Genomic DNA, 21,294 nt, shown 5'->3' with positions numbered 1-21,294 from the left:
ATATGGTTCACAGGGGGAGCTCTGTGATCAACAGCCTTAGGGAGGAGGACGGCTCGGTAACATCCTTGCAGACGGACATGCTGAGGATCCGTAGATCCTTTTATAAGGATTTGTACGACATAAAGACCACAGACAGCACCGCCTCCCAGAACTTCCTGTCCTCCATCACGGAAGTCTTGGACGACAGCAAGCGGGAGAGTCTGGACCAACCATGGACCCTGGAGGAACTGACTGGCTCCATCCATTCCTTTGACTCGAGTAAAACTCCCGGAAGCGACGGCTTACCGGCAGTTGTATTCGGCTCTGTGGGGCTGGGTGGGCCCGGACCTGCTGGAAGTGTACAACAAAATACTTCTAGCCAGCAGCATGTCAGACTCTATGAGGAAGGGCAGCATCACCCTAATCTACAAGCAGAAGGGGGAGATGAAAGATATATGGAATTGGAGACCCATCACATTGTTGAATGTAGATTACAAGATCCTGTCTAAGGCTATCGCCAACCGGGTCAAGTCTGCTCTAGGACAGGTGATCCACCCGGACCAAACCTGTGCTGTACCTGGCAGGAAAATCTCAGACAGCCTGGTGCTGCTGAGAGATACCATTGCCTACGTGCAGGACAGACGGGTGGATGCCTGCCTGGTCAGCTTGGACCAGAAGGCCTTCGACAGGATATCGCACATGTACATGAGGGACGTGCTCTCCAAAATGGGCTTTGGGGAGGAAATCAGGAAGTGGATCCAACTGCTCTACACCGATATCTGTAGTGCAGTCCAAATCAATGGGTGTGAATCCGACAGCTTCCCCATCAGGTCTGGAGTCAGGCAGGGTTGCCCTCTCTCCCCTGTCTTGTTCGTCTGTTGTATTGAGCCCTTTGCCGAGTCCATCAGGAAGGATGCGAGCATAAGAGGAGTAACATTGACAGGCAGTGGGGGCACTCAGGTCAAGGCCTCCCTGTACATGGACGATGTCGCCGTCTTCTGCTCGGATCCAGGGTCGGTACGCAGACTGATTAGCATCTGAGACCAGTTTGAGTCAGCCACGGGGGCCAAGGTAAACCGCAGGAAGAGCGAGGCCATGCTCTTTGGCAACTGGCCCGACCGATCTTCCATCCCCTTCACCATCAAGCCTGACTTCTTGAAGGTGCTGGGGATCTGGTTCGGGAGGGCTGAGGCGTGTGACAAGAATTGGCTAGAGCAGATAGCTAAGGTGGGGAAGAAGCTGGATCTGTGGAAGTAACGCTCCCTCTCCTTCACAGGGAAAAATCTGGTCATCAGGTGTGAGGTGCTCTCGGGGCTGCTGTACTTGGCGCAAGTGTGGCCCGTTCCTCCCTCCTACACCACGGGGATCACCCGGGCCGTCTTCCATTTCATCTGGGGGTCGACGATGGACTGGGTGCAACGGGCCACAATGCACAAGTCAGCAGACAACGGGGGTAAAAGCGTGCCCAACGTCGCCCTCATCCTGATGGCCACCTTTGTGTGTGGCTGCATCAGGCGGAGCGTAGAGCCAAGGCACGTGGGCACCAAGTGCCACTACCTGCTGAGGTTCTACCTGTCCCCGGTGTTGCGAAGGATGGGCCTGGCGCAGATGTCACGCAATGTGCCAGTCAGCTGGTCATTGCCGCACCATCTGTCGCTCGTGGAAAGGTTCTTCCGGACCAACACCTTTGACCACGTCCATCGGGCAGTGGTCAGCATGGAACGTCCTGCAGGCACTGCAGGGGAATGACTCCATGGATCCTGTGGCGTGGTTCCCAGAGCAGACTACCCAGCTTGTCTGGCAAAATGCCTCCTCGCCAGAACTCACCAACAAGCACCAAGACCTGGCTTGGCTGGCGGTGAGGGGAGCCCTCCCAGTCACATCCTTCCTGCACCGCCGGAGCCTCACTACCAGCGCACGCTGCCCTTGGGATGGCTGCTATGGAGAGGTGACGGTTGCCCACCTCTTCACAGAGTGTGGATTTGCCAAGAGAGTCTGGAAAGGTTTGCAGGGGTCACTGTCACGATTTATTCCGAGCAGCTCCGTCACAGAGGACTCTGTGATCTACGGACTGTTCCCAGGGACGCATTCAGAGACTGACATCGAGTGCTGCTGGAAGGTCATCAACTCGGTGAAAGACGCTGGACATGGTGGGCAGGGTGTGGTGGAGACGCCCCTCCAAATAAGGGAAGGGATTCCCCACCAGTGGGCCACATGAGTGGCAAGGGTGGGGGGTAATTTTGTGTAATTGGAGTAATGAATGTATGTACTGTATGTATGTATAGCCTCCGAGAATGTTCGATGGAATTTTGCAAGGAACATGTTTTGTGTATATTTATTTCTTGAATAAAGTATATTTTGAAATTTTATATTTAATATATTTTATAAATCACAGATTGAATGCAGCACAAGATGTCAGGATTGAACTAGTTTTTCTAAAGCTATGAGATAGCAACTCCACATGCTGTGTCACTCTGCCGCTCTGCAGGCTAATACCTAATTGGAAACTACAAATGCATTTTCAAATTATCCAAAAGTTTACATGAAGACAGTGGCATGTTAACACTCAACGTGGAAATATAATTTGTCACTATATATTATAAACCAATAAAAAACTAAATATTTTGCTGAATGATAAGCACAGTTGATTTTAATAATGTTAATATTATTAAATCGTTTTATAGGAAGCTTGATGTAATTGATTGTTTTTACACTGACCTCTGTAAGGGTACCCCTGGGTTACCAGTCTCAGGCAAATAATCAGCAAGTGGTGACCAGCTTCCACCTGAGGGAGGAAATGGCAACGGTTCTGCTTTGTTGAATTCCATCACTTTGAGCCTCCAATTCGCATACATTGGCATAGAATCACCTTTAAAAAATATAACATGTAGCAAGAGAATTAGAAACAAGATCATTAAACTGGTCATTGAATATCTTTCCCAGATATGCATCAAGAACCTACCTGTTGTACACACTATTCTGTGCATGAAATTCAAGTGCAAAATATAATTACAAAATTATATTCCCTCCCTTCCAAATAGAATTCTGCTAAGATTCATAACATTATAAATATAAATTTGCATACACAAACAGCCTTCACAAGCCTAACTATCAATTCTAAAGTCAGGTCAAGTGTCTGGCAAACTCAGCCAAGTTTGCAAACACACTTTGAACTTGAGGTTTCAACCCAAATAAGACAAACCTCCGCATCACGATTTGAAACTAATTTACTTACTCTTCTCCTCTTCATAAGATCCTCCAGAGCTGCTGCTGTAACGAGATTCTAGCCGGTGATGCTGCCGGTTCAGGTTACTATTCAGTCCACCGTAGATGTCAAGGTGTCCATAACTGATAAAATCGAGAAAGTAGTCAATTAGGCTGAAAAATTTAGAAATTATAATTTAAGTGTTGGAAGGAACTGCAGATGCTGGTTTATAATGAAGACACAAAGTGTTGGAGTAACTCAGCGGGTCAGGCAGCATCAAAGCGCTGAAGTAACTTAGTGTTACCTGACAGTGTTATGCTGCCTGACCTGCTGAGTTACTCTAGCACTTAGCATCTAACTATAATTTAAATTTCGGTTATTAAATATAATTACCTCAAAATATCTAAAGGAACCACAACTACAAATAATGTTTAGAGCAAAAGAAAGAACACTTCCTGACTGTATCCAAGGTTTGTTTTCAGTGAGGGAGAGCAGGTATCCACTCTGGGGTAATTATATATTTGAAAAAATGAGGGTAAGAATAAATGTGAAAAATGGATGTGTGACTGTTAAAGGGGTCAATTTATGGAACAGTTGCAACAATAAATTAAAAGAGTGTAGTAATATGTGTAAATTCAAGAAAATGTTTAAAAATATTATATTTGAAAGATACAAAATATGTGATCAACACTGAGAAATGACTGGCATGACAGAAATGATGGTTCTTGACTATATTTGAGTTTCTTTCTATGTTTTGTTTATCTGCTTCTGACTTATGATGTTGTGTTTTAAAAAAAATTATATTTTGTTAAGTATTAAGGGTAGGCACAATAAGCTTTGGCTTCTGCCTACACCTTTTTTTTCAGTCAGAAAATATAATGTGTGATTATATTGTTTTATTTTTGATACAATGATTTCGCACTATTTAACTTTCACAACTGTATGGTCAATCTGTTGTATTGTATTGACCGGAAAATAAATAAATTAAAAAAATAATAATGTATGGCAATATGTCAAATGCAAAGAACATGGAAAACCTAGGGCAAACTTTGAGCAAAAAAACAAAGTACTGGAGGAACTCAGAGTCATGCAGCATTTGTGAAGGGAACTGAAGGATAGCGTTTCAGATTAGAACCCTCCTTCAGACTGATGAATCTCCATTGGGCCAAACCTTGCCTGACCAGTATCCCTCACCCATGTTAACCATTCACAGTCCCTCCAGACCATTCCTAACCGGAACTAAATTTGGCCAACCAATCTTGCCAGACTCGGCATCATGGATCCAGTGGCATGGTCTTAGCAGCAGCCATACTAACACCCTACCAAAAGCATTTTCAGCCAGCAAAGACCCTCTTCAGCTTTGCCAACTGTAAAAAAAACATTGTAAAAGCTTTGAGTGATTTTAACTTTTTAAATAACCTCAGTAATTAAAACAAATTAATTTTTTTGTAGCAAATGAGTTACCAAAGATAATAATTAAAAATTAAATGGTTTTCATAAGGGATAGGAGTAGAATTAGACCATTTGGCCCATCATGTTTACTCCACCATTCAATCATGGCTGATCTATCTCTCCCTCCTAACCCCATTCTCTGCCTTCTCCCCATAACCTCGGACACATGTACTAATCAAAAATCTATCTATCTCTGCCTTAAAAATATCCACTGACTTGGCCTCTACAGTCTTCTGAGGCAAAGAATTCCACAGATTCACCACCCTTTGACTAAAGAAATTTCTCCTCATCTTCCTAAAAGAATGTCCTATAATTCTGAGGCTATGACCTCTAGTCCTACACTCTCCCACAAGTGGAAACATCCTCTCCACATCCACTCTATCCAAGCCTTCCACTATTCTGTTTGTTTCATTGAGGTCCCTCCTCATTCTTCTAAACTCCAGTGAGTACAGGCCCAGTGCCGACAAAAGCTCATCAGAGGTTAACCTACTAATTCCTGGGAAATTCAATGAAACTTTAAAAAAATAATCAAAGTACATACTTTTCTTCAATTGTAGGATCCTTTGCTAATTTATTGTCCTGATGACCATCATGTCCAGCCACCATTGTATTGCTGCTGGAAGTGGTACCTACACATTGAATAAAAATTGAATGAGTTAAAAGTGCAATCTTAATATAGAATTTGAAAAAATATACCTAATATTTAACATACCACAATAAAATTAGATATTGGAAAACAAAAACAGTTTTTAAGAATGTACTACTTCATAATAAATGTACAAAACCAAAAAGTGCAATATAATCCCTTGTATAGTATAGTTACCTGAGGTGACAGAGGGGATTTTGTAGCTAGAAGTGATGCGATAGTAAGGTGGGTTGTCCAAGTGAATTACAGCCGAGCTGACTGGATCGGTCAGCTGCAGTTCTTCCACCAGCTCTTCTAACAACTGCATTGTTTTATCTCTCCCCAAGTAGACAACTACTTTTTTGATCTGCAGAAATGTAAAAATATTCATGATCAGGAAATCTGTGATTTCTGGAAAGCTGCATCGGTTTCCACTTTCCCTGGTGAGTTAGGTTATTGAGGTGAAGATAGTACATCATGGCAATAACAATTAACTTCAAATCCATTGAACCATTATTCCACTAAATAGTTTCAACATCTTACCTTCAACAATATCACAATATTTAATATATTTAAAATCTAGATGTATTTTGGCTTTATCATCAGTCTGATATGTGGTAAGTAATTTTAGAACACTCCCCCACCATCTGTATCCAAAAAAACTTGCCTGACTTTGCCCCACCCTCACCTCACCTTTCCAACATTTATCCTCCTATCCCCGACCTCCACTATCAGTGTGATAAAGAGTCCCAACCCAAAACATTGCCTGTCCATTCCTTCCACAGATGCTGCCTGACCTGCTGGGTTCCTCCAGCACTTTGTGTTTTGCTCAGGATTCCCACCATTTGGAATTTCGTTTATCTCCTGTAAAACTGAGCTTGTTTCCAAAGTATTATTACATTCTTTTAAAAGGGATTAAGGCCAAAAGATGTACTGTAAACCAATTTTGCTTTATGAGAGAAATTCTGTAACACACTTAAATTTCTGATCTTCCAACTGATAATCATAAATTGCAAACAAATTCATGAGGATAATAAGTAATAACAAATGACTTACAGACTACGCTCTGGGCCAATTTACTTACATAGGGCAAGAGGCTGGGCTCACTCGACACACCACACATACTGATGAGGAAGTGCAGAATTATTTTTAGGTTTTTGGGCCAGCTGTCTGCCAGTGTGGTCCACACATTTTCTATCTCTGACCATGCCAGCTCATCACCATACTGTTACCAAAAAAAAATCACAAAACGTAAACATAAACAAACTGAGTATCAACTCTGACAAGTAAGTATCTCTCACAATCAGGGTAAATTTTCAATATCTTTACTGCTAATATTAACATATTAAAATAATAAAAACTATTTTCACTGTGGTTGTATGTCAATAGAAATTAAAATTTAACAAATCTCTGAAAGTCTCAATGATTTGACACTAAAAATTATCAGAAGAAAATTTAAATTTAAAAAAAAATGCCAGCTTAAGAAAAATACTGCTTTTAGAAACTGCAAAATAAAATAATTATTTTTGTGCATCACAGTACCACACGTTTATAAATGTATTTTATATTCTTATGGTCAAAATAATGTCAGGGGTTTTGGAGAGAAGGCAGGAGAATGGGGTGAGGAGGGAGATAGATAAGCAATGATTGAATGGCGAAGTAGACTTGATGGACCAAATGGCCTAATTCTGCTCCTATCACTTATGAACTTATAATTGCAGATTCAACCAGTTTACTCAATGCCCAAGATTTACTCAATGCCCAAGATTTATTGCTGAGCCTGTCCATACTCTGTTGTAATGGTTGAGCAAATAAACCCCAAAAATTCATAACCCTGGAAGACTAATTCCAACCCATTATCGTCCATACCAGTGAATTTTAAGATCAAAATATAAAAAACCTGTTGCACCATTTGTGAAAACCATGATCTTCAGCATGTAATAAAACTTGTGACATTTAACAACTGATTTTTTGTTCTGTGATAATTTTGTGATATTGAATAGAATATTGAAAAGAAAACAAAAATTGAACACTTACCTTTGCCGTCATATACATCAGGTTATTTAGCACCATGATAGTAGCTTGTGGCGATCCCCAACCTTCCCCTTTCAGCCAGCGTCTGCTGTTAGTCATCACCTCCCCGTCCTTCATGTAGTCTGCATCAGATTCATCCACAGTCTTTGCTGACGGCAAGGGTTTGAAATCTACCAGTTCAATATTGTTCATCCAGGGCAGAAGGTAATGCAGCATCACTTGCCGACCTGCAGGGTGTGCTGTTTGGATTCTGTGGCTGACTTCTGTGAAGGTTAAAACATCAGTACCATAATTCAGTATCAAATATTCTGAGGTCAACCAGTAGCTTTGAAGAAAATACTCAAAGCTCTAAATATTTCAAGAAATAAGTTTGATATCATATTAGTAATTACGTTTGAGCAAAAAATAAATGATCTTCTTAGGGATTGAAGATAACTTGCTTCCAATGGCCCTATCAGGGCACCTCCCCACCTGAGATAATTGGTGTGAGCTTTGATTGCTCCTGGTCTTTTCCTGCCTCCAGCTCTTCACTACCCCCTCCTCACCCCAAATTTCAGTATGAAGAAGGGTCCCAATCCAAAATATCCTGTTTGGGTCCCCAGATATTCTGCCCGACCTGCTGAGTTACTCCAGCACTATGTGTCTATCTTTGATATGAATCAGCATCTGCAGTCCTGTTCCCCACTCATGTGTTGGTGGTTTTGAGGTGACCAGTGAGGTCAATGTGAGACTTGAAAACTCATTCACGAGGGGTGGAGGTGAATGAACGGGACAAAAGAGTGTGTAAATTGTGAGTAGGTGTGCTCAGTTGCCACTTACGCACAGCTTGAGAGGTTCTCAACACCATCCCAAATGTTCGCTCACCATTTTCAGTTGTCATGGCGCAGAGGTTCCCAGGAATTAGTAAAGATATTATACTTCTTCAAGAAAACAGTGCACTACCTTCAAACTTTTCATAAGCCCAGTGGAACATCAGTGTTATGTTAATGCTGAGGTTTGATTTTCAAACAAACTTTTCTTCAATAGAGCAAAGGCTGTGCTGGGGCATTTAAGATGGTATAGCTTTCATCATTGATGTCTGTCTTGCTGAAAGGTGGTCCAACATTTCCAGGGTCTTTTTGTGATCCTTTACCATCAAAGGGCAGCCTGGTTGGTTGGGAGTGAGGGGTTGGTAGGTCGGTAAAGAACCTTGATATTGCAGTGAATGAATGGACATTGTCTTGGAGCTCAGCCCGAGTGCGTGCAAATGCAAGTGTCGCCTACCTATTGCACCTTGATTAGTTTTGGAGTGTAACCACCATTGGTTGAATAGTTTCCAACTAGTTCTGAGAATTAGCTCCACTACCACAGGAAGTTTGTCAGAAAAAAAGAAGCAGCACTGAGGTTAGAAAAATTGAAGGAAGTATTGGGGTAATGACATAGCTTCACACATTGATTCGGTTTTAGACCATTTCGTCAACACCACAGCTTGCATGCCGTCATGGAGCAAACATAAGCGAGGTGAACTTCTGTGGACTGTCAAATTTGAGGTGTTTCACAGACCCTCTGCAATTTTATTGGAATTGTCAGAGAGAACATCATGCCCCAAGAGCCTCCAGACAGATTGAATTCCCTGCAAGGAATAGTTGAGGAGGATCCTGATGAAGACCTTCCCTGTGGCAGACATGATGGAATATGTCCCTAGCTCCCACAGTTGGACCTGTCTCCTTTGGTGAAAATAGTCATGGTGAATTTATGGATTTGAGACCGAAGCACTTATCTGCCTAGGTTTAAGATTTTAGCTGGTCACTGTCAGCTTCCAAGGCCTTGTTATTTTTGAAAAGGTATACGAGTTTCTTGATTTCTTGTTAGACAGCAAGGCTGGTCTGAATATGTTGATCAAGTTCAGGACACTGACATTTAGGACGTCAGTGTCCTGGCTGAGGTGGTTTTCCATGATTTCTTACTCATGCACTTTACAAAGGAATAACATCTGCGAGTTAGACTTTTTTGGATAAATGACATGGATTGGTCATAACTTCAAAAATTTAACATGTTGAATTGAATCAATATTTGTAAAATGGGCACAGCATAAAAATTGAAGATTGGCAAGGAACAGAAATCCCTTGGGATTAATGTTTTCAAACCTTTCTGGCAACACAAGGCAAACATTGGCTTTGCAGGGCCTCAAGGCAAGACTGTTCAAACTGGCAAATTTGGATCACCTTGTATAAATCTGCTATCCTTCCATATTTACAAATATTTTATGCAGCCTTTTTTATAAAGCAGATAATGACATTTTCCAGTTGATCAAAGTAGAAAACTGCTCTGGCACATTCAAACAGTCTGAGTAAGAGCAGAATTTAGTAAGATATTAGTAAGAGTTAGTAAGATATTTTAAAGCTATTTGAAAATTATTTGCAAAAGAGGAAGTTTTTTCAAATAAATTCTTGTTTTTCACAAAAATACAAAATGACAAAGAAGTTTTTTTTCTAAGAATGATAACCTAAAGTAAATTTGAAAGATCATTTTCATATCAAAGAGAAATTATTGCAAATACAACAAATAAAATATACCCGAGAAGATTGAGATTGTGAGCTCTGGGTAAGTCCTTGCCAATTCCTCTGATAATTGATAGTAGGAAACTGAGTACAGATGCGGTAATGGAGACGGGTGATTTAATATTCCATCGGTTCGTTGTACTTCCAGCTTGTGGGCATACCGAAATAGCTTGGGCTCCAAAATCTGCAAATAATCAAACCAATGCACAACATTTTTAAATGGTTTATTCAAAGTTCAACTGAAGATGAAAAAACTTGTTGCTTTGATAATCCAAATGTTTTTCAAGGCTGTATGAAGTGTTAGAGAAGGAATTCAGGAAAACAGGTTTGAGGTGCCTAAGGCACTGCTGTTAAATCCTGGATTGCCCATCGTGATCCAAAAAAATACAAGGTGTATTAACCAAGTAGCTTCTATATTTTTTCTTAACATTAGTTATTCAAAAATATTATAGAAAGCATTTTTTCGTATATTCTCAGACATAACTCCAGATAAAACGTCAAAGTAGTGCACCAAATCAGACCCATTCAGTTTTTGTGTAAGAGGTAGAGCATGGAAACAGGCCTTTTGGCTCACTAAGTTCACACCGACCATCGAGCACCCGTTCACACATTAGTTCTAAGCATGCCCTACATCCTAAGGACAATTTACAGAGGCCAATTAATCTACAAACTCACACGCCTTTGGAATGTGTGAGGAAACCGTGTGCCCGGAAGAAATTCACTTGATCACAGGGAGAACATGCAAATTCTGCACAGACAGCACCAGGGTTTAAGGCGCTGCTAGGCAGCAACTCTTAGCTGCGCCACTGTGTCGCCTACCAAATGTTTTGTTCCCTCCTGTTCATCAACTGCCTTGACATCAAGCCAAAGACAGTTGCAAGGTTGGCAGGATATTGCCAACTTCAGTAATACTTCATGAAACCATGAATAATTTAGTCATTATTGAATTGGCTAAGCTTATGTATTCCAATTCTTAAATTAATAAAGTTCAGATTCAATGGAAACACAGGCAACAAATGAACTAAGTTGACATAATTATCATGATCTTCACTGAATAACTATTAAAGGCTTGACGTTTACTTCATCTGGGATATAGGAATAAGCTCTGTAGTGTTTAGTTCTCAATGTGTTAATTGTCCAAAGGTTTGGTAGTATTGTTTTGTTAAAGTTCGTTAAAATTGCTGTATATTTGCCTTGCAAACCAATATTTGGATCTAATGAAGTATCTTTTCTCAATAAGACTGGCAATTCGGCAGAATGCGAAAATGTAATGTGACATCCTTCCAACTACAAGGTCCTCAGAACTGAAAGGTGATGCCCTCAATTAAGTTCAAGACTCCAGCTAAGACTTAAATCAGTGTTTCATAGATTTAAACTTTGCTTTTAGACCTCTATTAAATGAGACTAAAGATCTTGCATTCTATCTTTGGGGAAAAACCTTCTATTTATCGTGTAACCTTCAAAGATCTGTATACATAAACCTATATGTACCTACTCACAATATCTTTAGGGAACTTGCCGCGTGTCTTCTTTTACTCTTCCTATACATAAATATATAATCTAACACAGCATTAGGTTAATTTTAACTGTCTCTGTCTTGGCTCTGTCCACTTCACCAGTGTGTACTATAGTGAAGTTTATTATTAACCTGCTGCGGCTTCCATTATGGCATTGCTTCACTTTAAGTATCCACTAAAAGCAGCTGTAATTTGAATTTAACCCACTGAATGATGCATTGGACTTATAATATTTGCAAATCAGAAAATAGCTATTTTATTCTTGCTTATGTCTAATGACTGCTGTACAAATCCTGTTGACATTGGATTCGAAAGAGTTTTGCTGGATCCAGCTGTTCTATTACATAGAAACAGAGAAAATAGGTGCAGGAGGAGGCCATTTGGTGCTTCGAGCCAGCACCGCAATTCATTGCGATCATGGCTGATCATCCACAATCAGTCACCTGTGCCTGCCTTTTCCCAATATCCCTTGATTCCACTAGCCCCTAGAGCTCTATCCAACCCTCCTTTAAATTCATTCAATTGGCCTCCACTGCCTTCTGTGGCAGAGAATTCCACAAATTCACAACTCTCTGGATGAAAAAGTTTCTTCTCGCCTCAGTTTTAAATGGCCTCCCCTTTATTCTTAGACTGTGCCCCCTGGTTCTGGACTTCCCTAACATTGGGAACATTTTTCCTGCATCTAGCTTGTACAGTCCTTTTATAAATTTATACGTCTCCATAAGTTCCCCTCTCATCCTTCTAAACTCCAATGAATGCAAGCCCAGTCTTTCCAGTCATTCCTCATATGACAGTCCTGCCATCCTGGGGATTAACCCTGTGAACCTACGCTGCACTGCCTCAACAACAAGGACTTCCTTCCTCAAATTAGGAGACCAAAACTGCACACAATACTCCAAATGTGGTGTCACCAGGGCCCTATACAACTGCAGAAGAACCTCTTTACTCCTATACTTGTTATGAAGGCCAACATGCCATTAGCTTTCTTCACTGCCTGCTGTACCTGCACGCTTACTTTCAGTGACTGGTGTACAAGGACACCCAGGTCTCGTTGCACTTCCCCTTTACCTAATCTGACACCATTGCGATCATAATCTGCCTCCTTGTTTTTGCCGCCAAAGTGGATAACCTCACATTTATCTACACTGGCTCTCCTTCATCCATTTCACTTGTCAAATCCCGAACAAACAGACTTAAGAACAGTTTTTACCCCAGGGCCATACGAGAACTGAACACTACCTTCTGCACTAGGCAACACTGTTAAAAAATCTTTGTACTTAATATAATTGTATTTATTTGTTTTTGCATTTATTGCATATATGTTTGTACGCACCGTCAGGATTGGCTATTTTTTAATTTCGTTGTACTTGTTGCAATGACAATAAATGAATATTATTATTATTATTATTATTATTATTATTATTATACTGCATCTGCCCACTCACTCAACCTGTCCAAGTCACCCTGCAACCTCCTAACATCCTCTTCACATTTCACACCGCCACCCAGCTTGGTGTCATCTGCAAACTTGCTAGTGTTACTTCTAATTCCATCATCCAAATCATTAATATATATTGTAAATAGTTGCGGCCCCAGCACCAAGCCTTGCGGCACTCCACTCGTCACTGCCTGCCATTCTGAAAAGGACCCGTTTATTCCTACTTTTTGCTTCCTGTCTGCCAACCAATTCTCTATCCATGTCAATACCCTACCCCCAATACCATGTGCTCTAATTTTGCTCACCAATCTCTTGTGTGGTACCTTATCAAAAGCGTTCTGAAAGTCTAGATACACTACATCCACTGGCTCTCCTTCATCCATTTCACTTGTCACATCCTCATAAAATTCGAGAAGATTAGTCATGCAGGATTTCCCCTTCATAAATTCATGCTGACTTGGACCTTTTACTGCTATCTAAATGCGCCATTATTACCTCTTTAATAATTGACTACAGCATCTTCCCCACCACCGACATCAGGCTAACTGGTCTGTAATTCCCCGTTTTCTCTCTCGCTCCTTTCTTGAAAAGTGGGATAACATTAGCTACCCTCCAATCCACAGGAACTGATCCTGAATCTATTGAACATTGGAAAATGATCACCATTGCTTCCACGATTTCTTGAGCCACCTCCTTGAGTATCCTGGGATGCAGACCATCAGGCCCTAGGGATTTATCAGCCTTCAGTCCCATCAGTCTACCCAATACTATTTCTCGCCTAATGCAAATTTCTTTCAGTTCCTCTGTCTCCCTAGATCTTCTGTCCTTCAGTACATCTGGGAGATTGTTTGTGTCTTCCTTAGTGAAGACAGGTCCAAAGTACCTGTTCAACTCTTCTGCCATTTCCTTGTTACCCAAAATAATTTCACCCGATTCTGCCTTCAAGGGACCCACATTTGTCTTTACTAATCTTTTTCTCTTAACATACCTAAAGAAATTAGATACAACATTATTTCAGATTTGGATCACTTATCAATGGTTCAAATGTACCCAAAGTAAATTCAACTGTCTTGTACCATTTAATGTTAATTTAAAATCAACTTAAACATGAACATCAAGCCAAGATGTTAATCAATCACAAAATCCGAGTGGTGAACATCCTCCAGGAGACAAGATATATTGTGCATGGACATTTAATATAAATCATTAGAATTCATCTAATCAGGGTGGTTGATGTTGAGCAAAAAGTGTTTTTAATTATTTTGCATGATTTTCATCCTCATGCAAAGTCCTTAATTGCATCAATCAAAGGTGATTGGTTAAACCACTTAAAATCTATGCTTTTCTACTCGGGCTACTGAAACAAATGATAGCCATGAGTGTTAAAAAGAGGGAATTGTGACAAATGGAATTTCCCCATGCATTGAAGGATCGTAAATATTTGGGAAGTTGTGACAATTGCCAGAGTCAATCCTTTTAATTGACAAGTCTCACCCGTTATTTGGAAATGACAAAAATGAGAGATTATCATCAATGTAATATTGTGACAAAACTCATAATATTTAGATTTATAATTAGGAGAATGTTTTTTCCAAGGTTTAATAATGGAAGAAAGTATTCTAAATCATTATACGCTTTTCATTGAGAAAATTCTACTCGTTCTATTTCAAATGCAAACCTGCAGCAGTTGCATGGCAATTTCATAGATCTCTCTGGATGAATCAGCTGCTTTGAAAAGTATTAGGTTCAGCAGGGTCACTGTGTCAAACTGGTAATCTCTGTGAAGAAATTCCAAAAGAACATGCAATATTACGTAAAGGTTAGACTTTGTATTACATTTGGTAAGATTAACACAAGTAAAGTACACATGAACAAAAACAAATATTAAATCAAGCAGTACAATCCTAGCTAAATACACACCATATTTATATAGTAAAGTATATACAGCGTAAGGGTACCTGGTTAAAAATAATATACTTTTTTTTAAAAGACCAAAATCAAATACATTAACTGCCATCAAAACGCATTCGATTTTGTATGTACAATTTTAAAAACTCTGATAACGAGAATCATGCACTTTAGGCAATGGTTATAATAAGGTTTTCCATTATAATAGTTCACCCTCAGGTTCTTCTTTGCACTTAGGACACATCCTGTGCCATTTATGAAGATAAGTGGTAGGAATCTGCAACAGGTCAATACCAGTACTATCCTGGAGATGCAGCAGATGAGTTCATCATTACATTTTATTTCTCCAGACACCTGTTGCAGATTACTTTAAATTTCAATTCACATGAATGAAAGGCTGTAATATGAACTCATTTCAATTGCTCATGATTATGAAGTGGAATATGAAGTTTAAGATAATTAGGTTTATTATTGTCACATGTATCTAGGTACAGTGAAAATATTTGTTTTGCATGCCATCTGATGAGATAACACTATACATAAATATAATAAAGTCAAACTCAAGTCTAATAGGTAGAGCAAAGGGGAAGATAGAGTGCAGAATATGGTTCTCAGCATTGTAGTTTTGAGATTCAGACTTTCCTCCCAATACTCAATTTGTAAACAGTTATGATATAGATTTTCATTGCATTTACCCGATATGCCTATTACTGCTTAACAGTCAATACGTGACAGTTAAAATTATACCTGTTATGGAATACATTGGTTATTGCCTTGAAACACCCAGCTGCCACACGTCTTGAACCTGTATAACATCGATCTACAGCCCAGCACATCAGATTACTCTGGTCTGGATTCAGTTCCAATAAAAGCATTACAGCTTCACAACCTAACTGATGAACCTAAAGACAGTAAAATATAGATCATATTAAAACACTGATTATATAATAAATTGTATCACAAATCAATACTTATTGCTAGAATAAGCAGGGACAATTATATGAGTTCGAGCTATTGTTTGATTTTAACAAAAACATCATGTTAACTAATCTTGCCTTCAAATAATACAATACATTTATACATGGTGTAAATGAACAAGGATTCCATATTATAGTTAACTCATAAAATTAACAAAGACAAGAATCTCAAGATAATTATAATTAAGTTCATTTAGTCTTCAATATTATAACATGGTATTTCTTACTTTTTTTTCCTGGGAATCTAGAATATTATCCAACCACTTGTACAAGTAGCCATCTGAAGACAAACCCACATTATCTGATACAGGTCCACAACATAGTACAGCTGACATAGCCTATTGACAGGAAAAATGGAATTGAGACACAAGGTTAAAGAAATACTTTGAAAATGCTTATGACATTTTCCTAGGCCTAAGTACTCATGCTGTTGCATCAAAAATGCCCTAAATCCAGGAATCGGTAATACAATACTACCATAAAAATTAACCACATTAAGCACTTGTTGAAATTAAAGTGATTAAATGATTATAGGAAACTGACAGCATTTATTTGAACTTTTCCTTGAAACCTCACATATTCAATTATATTTCAAACCTTCACTGTTTAAAATGATTTTAAGACATATTTTGCACCCTGGAGTTAAAAAAAGAAAGAAAATAAAACAGTATTACTAATTAGACAAATTTCAATGTCAGATTGTTAAATCCATACATGTTGAAGAAGGATTCTGAAAATCTATAGACCTCCACTATGGAAAGCAGCAGTTTCATGGCATTATGTAGGTTCTTGTCATTAATGACATTATGGTACTCATAATTGCTCAGAATGTAAGTTGTTCAAAGATCTAGGCATAAAAACAGAAGTTGCTGGAAACACTCAGCAGGTTAGGCAGCATCTGTACAAGGCCGCTGTGGAGCTGAGATACCAGCCCACAAAGCCCATCTCAGAAGTCAGCTACGGGAACAGGATCTGGCTGGGCCAGAGTTACAGAGCCCCGGCCACATGAAGCAAATTCAACCTGCTGATCGGCCGCAGAAATCGGCTATGGCAACGGATCTGCTGGATCCGGCCAGGCTGGAGTTCCAGAGTCCAGGCTGCAGAGGCCAAATTCAATCCACTGATCAGCTATGGAAGTCCCGATGAGGTTGAGATTGGCCACCTCAGCCAGCCTAGCTGTTATATTTTGGGGGGGACTTTTGGGGGGGATTTCAAGAGCGCTCTCGTAATTTTGGCTGGATTACAGGAGGTGCTGGACCACCATTTGCCAGAAAATTGGTGATGGGCCTGTGTTGATTAATTGGATGGTGAAAACAGTAACTTTCCAAAGAACTTTTAGTAGACAATTGAATGGATAATTGAATGGGAAATATTTATGGGGCAAAAGGAAACGGTTATAAGATTATCGTCTTTGGGTTCAAATTTTAAACGTACAAGGTTGATGTTAAATACATTTTCCATTTGAGGTACACCTACACTGTGTCAAAATAACAAATTGAGCTGAGAATGTTTCATAAAGGAATTCTTTCATTTGCACAAAGTAAAATAAATTGCTGAGAAAAATTCCAAACTTGTATCGAGCACATAATATGCCAGTTAATTCCAGCAGGTGGTGCACGTGGATAAAATAATACATGGACAAATCAGGCTTTGATGGGAGACACTCAATGCTCACTTAACCAGTGCTGTTCAATGTCGCTTCTGCCTCTGCCTCTGCATCAGCATATTGCATTGTAAAGGCCGGACGGTGCTGGAGGTGAGATCCCACCTTGTATCAAGCCCCTTGGCTTTAGGTCGGTCTGCTGAGTTTGTGTCTTTTTAAAATATAAACCAGCACTGTGTGTCTTTTTAAAATATAAATCAACACCTGTAGTTCCTTGTATTTAGGGTTGGGTGAAAGCAGGCTTCCCAATCACTTGAATGGGGCAACCAATCTGCATCAAAAAATTTACCTGGCCTCGTTTTATTTCATTCACTTTGCATTTATGTTTTTAATTAATTTACAATATTTTTACCTGATTTAATTTGTAATTAATTTCAGAGGTTTTTAAAATAATTATTTAAATCCATTTGAAATATCTCTGAATACCAGGAAGAACTCAAAATAGTGAATTATGCCTCTCACATGCATGTGCAGCCTTTGGAGGTCAAGTTGTCACTGACAGTCTGCTCCACCTTGCGGAAGAGCATGGAATGGAGGCCTCTACCACAGGCCATCCTGAAGGTGGTGATGGCATGCAAGTATGGCCAATGCTTTAGTTTGGAGCCAAATGGGGGCAGCAGGGTTGGATCAAGCACAATCTGGGGCATTATAACTTTCTCGTTTACTATGAAACTGTATTGGATTTAAGCTAGCACGCTGGGGCAGTGGTAGAGATGCTGCCTTACACAGGTTCAATCAGGACTATGGGTGCTGTCTGTACGGAGTTTGTACGTTCTTCCTGTGACCGCGCGGGTTTTCTCCGAGATCTTTGGTTTCCTTCCAAACTCGAAACATGTACAGGTTTCTAAGTTAATTGGCTTGGTATAAATGTAAATTGTCCCGAGTGTGTGTTAATGTGTGGGAATCGCTGGTTGATGCGGACTCGGTGGGCCGAAGGGCCTGTTTCCGCACAGTATCTCTAAACTAAACTAGCACAGACAGCAAAATATATTTATACAAGAAAGTTATAACTATTTTTGTCCCACCTTATATACACAAGCTAAAATAAGAACCCTTCTGATTAATATGTGTATGTACATCAATATAACATTGATTAATCTCTTGGACTTGGTTCACTTAAATAAATACGTTAATCTCTAATGTTTGTTAAATGACACAATGCAAATTTCCAGGAAAAAAATACAACCCTTTTACATACAAGTTAAAGTTCAAAATCAAAATTTGCTGGATTTTCTCCATGAAAGAGAAGAATCTAATACCTTTAATGCAGAATACTGGTGCCGGTTAATTTGTATGTTCCTATCACTGTATCTGTCCAGGGGAGTAAACATAATGCTAAAGGGACCGGCCCAGTGACTGAACAACATAAACAGACTATGACGTAGACTTTGCTGTGGAAAGATAGCCCTGCGTTGGTGCACTGTAAAAATAAACAAAAATAAGAATTTTCAGTATTACTCCAGAAAATATGAAGATTTACACTTCACATAACTGTGCAATATATAAACTAGAAACACCGTTTAAGTGCACAACTGTTAAACAATGCCAGAAATACAGTTTATTTTCTGTGTTGCAGTCAGATATTGGGCCCCTTGGACTCACAATCACTGGAGAGAGATTACACAGAAAACATTATTTTCAACATAATGCCTTTTCATACTATTAGTCAAATAATCCAATATTTCAACACAACAATTTTTTAATAATTAAACAATAAATCCTTTAAGTAATCTCTGAGAATAATGAATGAGGAGTTTTGCACACACCCCCTTCCCATTTTATGTTTTGAAATACAACCAGCAATTCTGATGAAGAATGATGACAAAGATCTCATGCCATTTTTCAATTATATTTTTCTAACATGAAGCTATAGAAAATATAATACTGTGGATATTCAATTGGAAAGTTGCATTCACAAACAGATTTATGTTGCATGGGGGAAAGAAAGTCAAATATTAATACTATGTAGTCAGGTTTGTACAAATCTCACCAAAATTTTGCTTGTCAGATTTGTTTGACCACTTTTTAAATGCTTTTGACGTGTTATTCCAGTTTAGTTTCGCTGTGAGAAATGTTTTTTTTTGTCTCTGATCATGGTTTGCATTTTGCCTATTTCAACGATGGAAATAATTGACATCATGGTACTGGACTACATACAGCCCATGCTGCCAACCGCAGAATAGTTGCCATCCACAGATTTTCCCATTATATATTGAGGGCAATGCAGGTGTCTTTTTGTTGAAAAAGAACTCGGAGGTAGTCCAATTCTGTTTCTCTACAGTGACAAGTGACCTAAGACAACCAGACACCCCAAAAAATAGCCACTAATAATTTCAATGAGGTATGAACATTAATTAAATAATGTCTAAAATCACCAAGATAGTTTAAGCTTTATAAAATATAGAAAAAGTGTGCTATCTTTCCAATATGGGTGGCTGTAAATGATGGTACATGCCCTCAGCCTGAACCTAGCAGTCTCTAAACAAGACAGCCTTACTTCTGAGCCAACAAGTTTAATGTTCACATGCTCATCCAATTAAATGATTAAACTAATTATCATAATTGGATATTGTCTTGATTCAGTAATTTAAGGTCTGCCTTAAGGTAAAGCATTAATGCTGTTTCCTCCATTTGCAGTCTCCCTTTTATTTTAACATATCAGCTAGACTTGAGATATTTTCTACAATAGGAAAAATATAGGTTAATTACACTTTGAAAATTCTCCAGATGAGTGCAAGCTGAAAGCTTTTATACAACTTTTCCATTTTTTACTTATTGGCACTGTTATACCACAGAAAATTAACGAAATTGATGTGGTGCATTGTCAAGAGTTAAGACAACATACTGCTGGCTTAAATGGATTTACCGTATTGGAGTAAACCTTGGCACAGTGTATGCTTACCCAAAAACAGAAAGCACGTTATATATTTTTTTATAAACAGACAAAATTAACTAAATATTGTTTCCTTTCAAATAATAAGAAATTGCTTGACATTTTGTACCATATTAACACATTGTTTATCTTATAATTATGCATACCTGGGACATTTTGAATGATATTTGCCACTAAGGCACTGAAATGGCATCGGATATCCTTTAATGTGTCAGAATCCTTGTCATTCTCAGCTTCAAGAAGCTGCCTGGTTAGATCAACATACTCCAATAAAGTATTATTGAGGGAATGTAATTCGTTATCAAGGCCTCCACTTCCACTGGTAATTGGAAAAAGAAAAGAATGTTAGAACTAACAAAAACAAGTCAAATAGATTATCCTTATTATAAGAAGTTCAAGAAAAGTATTGCTGGTAATTTCAAGCAAGGAATGAATACATTGTTAAATTTATCAGTTTTTTCCCCCTAATTGGCTTGATTGTTGTCATTCTGTTTCCAGCCAAACAGCTAGTCCTACACATCGACTTTGAAACTAGGCAAATCCTCACACTGCACTTACAATAACAATACAAGTATTTTGAAATCACTGATAGACGACCTTTACCAAGTGATGGCATATATTAAAGGACCCCCCCCCCCCCAAGTCAGCTGTTCCAATTGGGAGCTTTGGTTCCTCTCAAAAATTGGTTCATAATTATGTTCATAACAATGTTCATGGTACCAATAGGTGCCATCAGGCATCTGGCATGAGGAGGGAACATAACATCTTGTAGTCATGTCTGCGGCTACCCATTCCTCTACTGCTATAGTTCCACTGCTATTTTCCGTTCCTCCCCAGCAGCTGAGGCAACAACAGTGCCATGAATTTGGGTCTTACTGCATTTTTTTCTATCTCCCTGAAAAGTAGTGAGTATTTTATCACATTCTTGATTTTTACCATATAGATAGCAGTCAGGCATTGGGGGGGTTAGGAGCTCACATGCTTGGCTTAAAATGCCTGGTCATAGTCATAGAGTGATACAGTGTGGATACTAGTCCCACCTGCCTGCGCCTGGTCCATATTC

General features: G+C 39.2%; 1 protein-coding gene across 6 annotated transcripts in view; it reads right to left on the bottom strand.

Annotated features, from left to right (window-relative positions):
• fryl (furry homolog, like) overlaps positions 1–21,294 on the bottom strand; it is a 275,852-nt gene that overhangs the window by 81,083 nt on the left and 173,475 nt on the right. For all 6 annotated transcript variants that reach the window (XM_078398759.1, XM_078398756.1, XM_078398750.1 and 3 more), the window contains 12 exons: positions 20,378–20,550; positions 18,598–18,758; positions 15,903–16,013; positions 15,446–15,600; positions 14,469–14,568; positions 9,851–10,019; positions 7,299–7,558; positions 6,346–6,486; positions 5,460–5,628; positions 5,178–5,265; positions 3,215–3,327; positions 2,698–2,848 (listed from right to left, as the gene is read on the bottom strand). In XM_078398759.1, coding sequence (XP_078254885.1) covers positions 2,698–2,848; positions 3,215–3,327; positions 5,178–5,265; positions 5,460–5,628; positions 6,346–6,486; positions 7,299–7,558; positions 9,851–10,019; positions 14,469–14,568; positions 15,446–15,600; positions 15,903–16,013; positions 18,598–18,758; positions 20,378–20,550 — 1,791 coding nt within the window. The remainder of the gene's footprint in view (positions 1–2,697; positions 2,849–3,214; positions 3,328–5,177; positions 5,266–5,459; positions 5,629–6,345; positions 6,487–7,298; positions 7,559–9,850; positions 10,020–14,468; positions 14,569–15,445; positions 15,601–15,902; positions 16,014–18,597; positions 18,759–20,377; positions 20,551–21,294) is intronic.

This window comes from Rhinoraja longicauda, chromosome 1, assembly GCF_053455715.1.
Source record: "Rhinoraja longicauda isolate Sanriku21f chromosome 1, sRhiLon1.1, whole genome shotgun sequence".
In the NCBI taxonomy this organism is placed as follows: domain Eukaryota; kingdom Metazoa; phylum Chordata; class Chondrichthyes; order Rajiformes; family Arhynchobatidae; genus Rhinoraja; species Rhinoraja longicauda.
The sequence above is the reverse complement of the archived record's forward strand: the minus strand, read 5'-3'. Positions and strand labels throughout refer to the sequence as shown.